Below are 7,446 nucleotides of genomic sequence, written 5' to 3' on the forward strand. Positions count from 1 at the left end.
TCACCCAGGTGTCCCTTTGTCCAGGTTGGTGAGCATGGTAGAAAGGCCACCCTCCTGAGGGGTGCTCTCCGTCCACCGCCTGCCCATTTCCTTTAGGGCCACCTGTCCCACCCAGCCCCGACCCTGGGGCCGCAGCCTTGCTCGCAGCCCCCTGAAGGCGTCTGCCAGGGCCCGCCGGGGCTCCCGCCTGAGAAGACAGTACAGCGCGGGGTTGAGGCAGCTGTTGGTGTGCGCCAGGCAGGTGGTGACGGGAGAGACATAGGTGTGGACGGTGTAGAAAGTGCTGTCCCAGGGCACCAGCTCAAACTTCACCAGGACACCCCAGAGAGTGACCACATGGTTAGGGAACCAGCAGAGGAAGAAAGAGGCCAGAAGGACGCGGACGGAGTGGGCCATGCCCCTGCTGTCCCGCCATCGCCGGTGCCGTTGCCGCAGGAAGGCCAGCAGCAGCAGGTAGCTGGTGGTGATGATGCCCAGTGGCACCATGAAGGCCAGGACCACCCTCTGCAGCTGGTAGGCCCCCAGCCAATACCTGCTGGGGAACGGCATCGGGCACAGGCGCACGCCACTCACCTCGCCCTCGGCCCCAAAGACAGCTGTGGGCACCGTCACCAGAGCAGCCGCCACCCACGTGGCCAGGGCGGCCACGCGGGCCCAGAAGAGCGAGAGGTGGGTGCCTGGTCCTGCAGCCATGGCCACCACCCAGTACCGGGTGACACTCAGTGCTGTGATGAGGAAGATGCTGGCCTAGATGTTGAGGACGGTGGCCGTTAGGACTGTCTTGTAGAGGGCACCTCCGAAGGGCCAGTGGAAGTCCAGTGCCGACTCGGCTGCCCAGAAGGGGAGGGTGAGTGCCAGCCCCAGGTCTGCCAGAGCCAGGTTGAAGACGAAAGTGTCAGAAGGTGGGCAAGGAGCTCGCCGAGCACAGTTACCCAGCACCCACAGCACGGCCAAATTTCCCAGCAAGCCGACAGCCCCCACAAGCCCATAGGCCAGGGCCACTGAGACCCTCAGGGCTAGGAATCCAACAGGCATCGTGGCATCAGCAGCACTCAGCATGCTGCCTCCAGAGGCGTTGACCCAGAGAGCGGGCAGGGGGGCAGAGGTATTGGGCGTGGGCATCGCAGGGCAGCCGACGTCAGTGGTGCTGGGCGGAGGGGCCAGCGAGTGTCTGCCAGACTGGCAGGGGGCACCTAAGGCACTCAGCAGGACACTGTGGGTCAGAGCGCTTGTCTGCTGCTCTCAGGGCAGCTGGCTGCCTGGAGAGCCAGCCCACACCCACACCTCAGGGGGCGGGCTGTGGCCGGACAGGACAGCCTTCCTCTTCTCTGTCGGTCTTGGTGGTGGGTGGGGCAGGTGAGGAAGAAGTGAACATTGGCACAGATGTGTGTGTGCGTGTGCCTGTGTGTGCGTGCACGTGTGCGTCTCTGTGTGTGTAGAGCCCCGTGTGGAAGAGAGGGAAGGGGGACGGGAGAATGATCCTACTATGGAGGGCAGCCCCACACCTCCACTTCAGGGAGAGGCCACAAATACCCCATCTCAGGGGTGACAGGAACCAAATTGGAGCCCCCCTCTACTCCTTCTGGTGTTCAGGGGCCCCCTTCTCTGCAGAAGGTGTTCCCTTGGGGCCTGGAGGAAGGGACCTGGGACTGTGCACACAGGCAGAGATTCAGAATAGTATCTGAGAGAAAGAGGAGAGGTTCTGGAGTCCCAGGGCTGCTTCCTGCTGGCTGTATGACTGTGGGTGAATTACTTTACTCCCCTGAGCCTCAGTTTCCTTGCTTAAAATTTTCAGATAAAAGTCTCTGCTTTACAGAATGGGTGTGGCAAAATGAGGTAACATCTGTGAAAAAGCCCCTTGTACATGGCTATTTGCATGAATGTGATTATTATTTCAAAGGAAAAGTTGGGGGCATCTGTGGCAGGAGGGAGCAAGTTACTCCCTTCTTATACTGAGCAGCTATGATCATCGTGCCTGGGGAACAATGCCAACTAAAACAGGTTGGAATTCACTGCAGCAGCCAGTGACCTTGAGGTTAAGGGCAGGGAGGAAAAGGGGAGAGGAAGTCACAGCTTCCTGTTCCCTCCCGACTGGAGCCTATGAGGACCTGAGCAGGCCTGGGCATGCCCTCAGTTCTCTTCCTGCTGAGAAGTCCTGCTAACCTCTTTCACTCCCACGGCCATTTCACCCTTCCCTGCTCTAATCTGTGGAGGCAGAGGTCAGCGATAACCCCCACTATCTCCTCCAAACCCCAAACCCCTTTTCAGAGCTGTGGATGCTGAGATATACTCTCACCATGCCTCATCCTGTCTCCCCATGATCTGTGCTTCAGTGGGTCCTCGCCTTTTGTGCCTGTATCCTTACCCGTTACAGAATTTGCTGTGATGGGTGTGAAGGGTAGAGAGAAAGGCTTTTTCAAAAATATTCAACCACCTTCTTGCCCTCTGCCTGCGAATTAAGATGTTTGACGTTCAGTTCCCTAGAGTGCTGGGGGAGGAGAGGGACCCTTTCAGGATAATCAGCAGTGGGTTTGATGAAACCCTATAGGAGAGACCCAGGAGTGAAAGAGATTCAGAATGGGTGTCCAGATGTTTGGGTTCTCTGGCAAGGGATAGGTGTAAAGGGGGTGCCCAGCCCAAGCTCAGGTGAGCCCCAGGGGCTGCCTCCCAGCCTCAGGGACTGCCCCTGTGTGACTTGTGTTAATCACTCCCTCCCTCAGGACTGTGTTTGCTTTTCAGCCATCCAGCATCACCTTGCTGATCTGGCAGCTACTATGTCTTTCAATGCGTGGGGCCTATTGTCCCTCGACTTGGAAAACAGAAGCTGGGTCAATTTCAGGGCTCTGCTTTCCATTTGAAATATCTGGTCCTCTGATTATTTCTTTTTTTTTTTTTTCACCTTTATGTGTTTCTAATCTAAATCCTTTCCCTTGGTCTGAGACTAGCAACACTCCCTTGTAGTTATATAGAGAGGTGGTGCCACCAACTGACTGGGTTTAAGAACTTCCCTTTGGGCCCTTTCATTTTAGTATCTCCTTCACCCATCCACTCATTCACTAATCACAACATTTCTTGAACACTTATTATGTGCCAGGCATTGTGCTAGATGTTGGGGAGACAAAAACATTACATGGTCCCTCTCCTCATGAAATACAGTAAGCTCTTTGAGGTGAGTGGGATCTTTTACATCATCTTGTTCAACTCCTCTTTTTATAGAGAGTGAAAGTGACTTGCCCAAGGATACCAGGAAGTAGTGTCAGAGTCAGGATTTGAGATAAAATCTTCTGACTGCTAGACTCTAGCTCTTTCCAATACATCACAAAACCCCTTGGGCATTTCTTTCCATCTCTAACCTCTTCCGTTTCTAGAGTGCCAGACCCTGCACCCGGGAATCCCCAAGGAAAACAGCCGCAGGATATGCACAGAGGGATAGTGACAACTCCGCTTTCAGGGGTCTTCACCCACAACTGAGAGAGGAGGAGGAACTGGATTCAATAAAAATTATTTTTCCATCTCTCATGTTCATATTCGGAGAAGGCACTGGCACCCCACTCCAGTACTCTTGCCTGGAAAATCCCATGGACGGAGGAGCCTGGTGGGCTGCAGTCCGTGGGGTCGCAAAGAGTCGGACAAGACTGAGCAACGTCACTTTCACTTCTCACTTTCATGCATTGGAGGAGGAAATGGCAACCCACTCCAGTGTTCTTGCCTGGAGAATCCCAGGGACGGGGAACCTGGTGGCTGCCGTCTATGGGGTCACACAGAGTCGGACACGACTGAAGCGACAGCAGCAGCATGTTCATATTACCTTCCAGAGCCATTCTTTTCCAGCCTCCTTTTCGATCCCAGCATCCAAGGACCTGCAGTGGTAGATCACAGAGTCTCCCTTCCATAAAAGGGACTTGTAACTAAGGGCCTTCCCCTTAGTCACCCGAACACCCTCCCCTTGGGCAGTCCACGTGTCTTTTCAACCCCACATCCCTGTCCTGCGCTCCAAAGCCTAGGAAAGAGGAATTGGAGGAGAAGGAGGACAGGACAGAGCATAAAGAGAATGGATCTTTGCCCACAAAACATAACGAGAAGGAATCTTTGCATCTGTATCTGCGGTGGAGACAGAGACTTAGCGACTGAACTGAAGCACAGAGACGAGCTGCTTGGAGGACTACCAAGTGGCAGAAGCAGGAGCGTGCGTCCTAAGTCTCTTCCCTCGTGTCCGACTCTGCAACCCTGTGGACTGCAGCCCACCAGGCTCCTCTGTCCATGGGATTTTCCAGGCAAGGGGACTGAAGTGGGTTGCCATGCCCTCCTCCAGGGCATCTTCCCAACCCAGGGATTGAGCCCACGTCTCTATGTCTCCTCCATTGGCAGGTGGGTTCTTTACCAAACTTCTGAACTAATCTCTGTTGCTCTCTCTCAACTTTATTTTTTTTTCCCAAGGCAAGGAATTATTTTTTCTCTCAACTTTGTATTTTGGCATGGCTTTATATTTACAGAAAAATTACAAAAACAGAGATGGTGATCCATCTCTTATTTTCCATATTAAGATGAAGCTGCCAGAGCATCAAAACTAAAAAATAAAAATCTTAGAGGTAAATCTGACAAGAGATGTACGGTACTGGTATATTGAAAACTACAAATGACTGCTGAGAGAAATTTAGATTTTAATAAATGGATAGAGAGGCATACCGTGTTCATGAGTTTGAAGACTCAATAATAAGATGTCAGTTCTCCTCATAATGGGTCTGTAGATTCAATGCAATTCTAGTCAAAATTCTAGCAGCTTTTTCAAAGAGAAACTGACAAATTGATTCTAAAATTCATGTGAAAAAGCAAATAACCAAATGATTTTGTAAAAGAGCCAAAACAATTTAGTAAAAAGATAATAAAGTTGAAGTACTCATGTACCCGATTCCAAGGCTTACTATAAAGCTGCAGTAGTCAAGACAACGTGGTATCTGCAAAAGGTTAGACATACAGATCCGTGGAATTGAGAGTCTTGAAATAGGCCCACACGTTTATAGTCAACTGATTTTTGGCAAAAGTGCAAAGGCAATTCACTGAAGAACAATAGTCTTTTCAACAATTGGTTCTGTAGCAACTGAATACTCATAAAAAAAAAAGTGTGTGTGAGAGAACTTCGATCCCTACCTTGCACCGTGCACAAAGATTAACTCAAAAATGGATCATAGATCTAAATATAAAACCTAAAATGCCAAAACTTCGAAAAGAAAACAAAAGGAGAAATTTTTATGACCTTGGTTTAGGCAAAAAGTTCTTAGATACAACATCAGAAGCACAGTCTGTAACTGCAAAAAGTGAACAATTGGGCTTCATTGAAATGAAGAACTCTGCTCTTGGGTTTTTTTTCTTTTCCAGTTTATTTTTTATTGAAGTATACTTTATTTAAAATCAGAGGTTTTTTCTTTTCCTTTTTTTTTCTTTTGTCTTTTTTGAATTTGTTACAATGTTGCTTCTGTCTTAGCTCCCTGACCAGAGATTGAATTTGCGCTCCCTGCATTGGAAGGCAAAGTCTTAATCACTGGACAGCCAGGAAAGTGCCCTCCTGAAGTATACTTTATTTGCAATGTTGTGTTAGTTTCTGGTACACAGCAAAGTGATTCAGTTATATATAACATATATATCCCTTTTCATATTCTCTTCCATTATGGTTTATTATTACAGGACATTGAATATAGTTCCCTATGCTATACAGTAGAACCTTGTTGTTTATCCATTCTATATATAATAGTTTTTATATGCTAATCCCAAACTTCCAATCTATCCCTCCCCCAACCCCCTCTCCCTGGGCAACCACAAGCCTAGAACTTCTGGTCTTTGAAAAATACTGTTAAGAGAATGAACAGGTAAACCACAGACTAAGAGAAAATATTTGCAGATCACAGAACTTATAAAGAAACATACCTAGAATATCTAAAGAATTCTCAGAATTTGATAATAAGAAAACCACCTTGTTTTTTAAAAGGGGTAAAGGATTTGAACAGATAGTTCATCAAAAAAGATATAGGGATAGCAAATAAACACATGAGAAGACACTCAACATCATTAGCCCCCAGGGAAATGCAAAGTATAACCACAGCGAGATAATACTATTTTCTGATTAGAATGTCTCAAATGAAAAAAAAAACAAAAACAAAAAAACTGACCATACCAACTTCTGGTGAAGAAGTAGGGTACCAAAACTTTCATACATTGCTAATAGGAATGTAAAATGGTATAATCACTTTGTAAAGCAATTTGGCATTTTCTAAAAGGTTAAACATGCACCTCATATGTCCTAGTCATTCTATTCCTAAGCATTTACTCAAGAAGAATGAAAGTACATACTCACATGAAGACACCTACACCAGTGTTCACAGCAGCTTTATTTGAAGTAGCTTAAAATAGGAAAGAACTCAAGTGCATAATCTAATTTTCCATGAGGTAAATGAATACGCTGCAGTTATTTTCATACAGTGGAATGCTACTCAACAATGAAAAGGAAGGGATTACTGCTGTGGAATGGTACAACAGCAACCATGGAGGAAAAAGCCCTGATGACTGCCAGGCCATGGTCGCCCCTTCCCATCTGCTTCACAGAAGCACCTGTTCTTCCTCCCACCTGTTCAGCATTCCAGGTTCATCTAAAGTGCAGCCACGTCCTGCCTACCTAGCCTCCAATCCTAGCAGTGTTCTCTGAAACAGGACAGCCTCATCGCCAACTCCATTTGCTCTGGACCAGGTTCACTCTACAGCACCCCACACTGGGTGTCCCAGGCTGTGGCTCTGAGAATCCTAGCCTTTCTGTCTTCTAAGGCCCCCCACCTGAAAGGTAGGTTTCCATGTCGGATGTCAGGTATTCATCTTCCTGAGAAAGGAATGGGGCAGATACTTCCACATGCATGTAGATGATCAGAGACTCTTCCGGGGGTTACTGTTCTAAAACCCCCCAAAAGTTTAAGTTTTCAGTAATGGAGATGTGTGTTAAGTCACTTCAGTCATGTCCTACCCTTTGCGATACTATGGACTGTAGTCTGGCAGTTTCCTCTGTCCATGGGATTCTCCAGGGAAGAATACTAGAATGGGTTGCCATGCCCTCCTCCAGGAGCTCTTCCCAACCCAGGGGTTGGACTTACACCTCTTACGCCTCCTGCATTGGCAGGTGGGTTCTTTACTACTAATGCCACCTGAGAAGCCCCAGAAGTAGGAGACCGCCCCAATCCAGATCCCTAACTTCACATCAACCCAATCAGCCACCATCTCTACTCTTTCATGTGTCAGAATGAGAAGCCACTAAAAGTTTTTAATCTAAGTAGTGGCAGAATCAGATCTATTTTTTGTCTATTGACAATGTGAAAGATCGTTCAAAGAGGCCAAGAATGGCAGGAGAAGAAATATCAGTTAGGAGGCTTTTGTAAATAGGTGCTGAGTTAGTTGGGAAGTAGAGGA

General features: G+C 48.1%; 1 protein-coding gene across 1 annotated transcript; it reads right to left on the bottom strand.

Moving 5' to 3' along the window:
- On the bottom strand, positions 1–1,276 carry RXFP4 (relaxin family peptide/INSL5 receptor 4). Its single transcript, XM_061119855.1, is given in 1 exon segment — positions 1–1,276. A coding segment is annotated over 1 exon segment (1,122 nt). The 5' UTR covers positions 1,123–1,276.
- Positions 1,277–7,446: the final 6,170 nt, after the last annotated feature.

This window comes from Dama dama, chromosome 20, assembly GCF_033118175.1.
Source record: "Dama dama isolate Ldn47 chromosome 20, ASM3311817v1, whole genome shotgun sequence".
Lineage (NCBI taxonomy): Eukaryota > Metazoa > Chordata > Mammalia > Artiodactyla > Cervidae > Dama > Dama dama.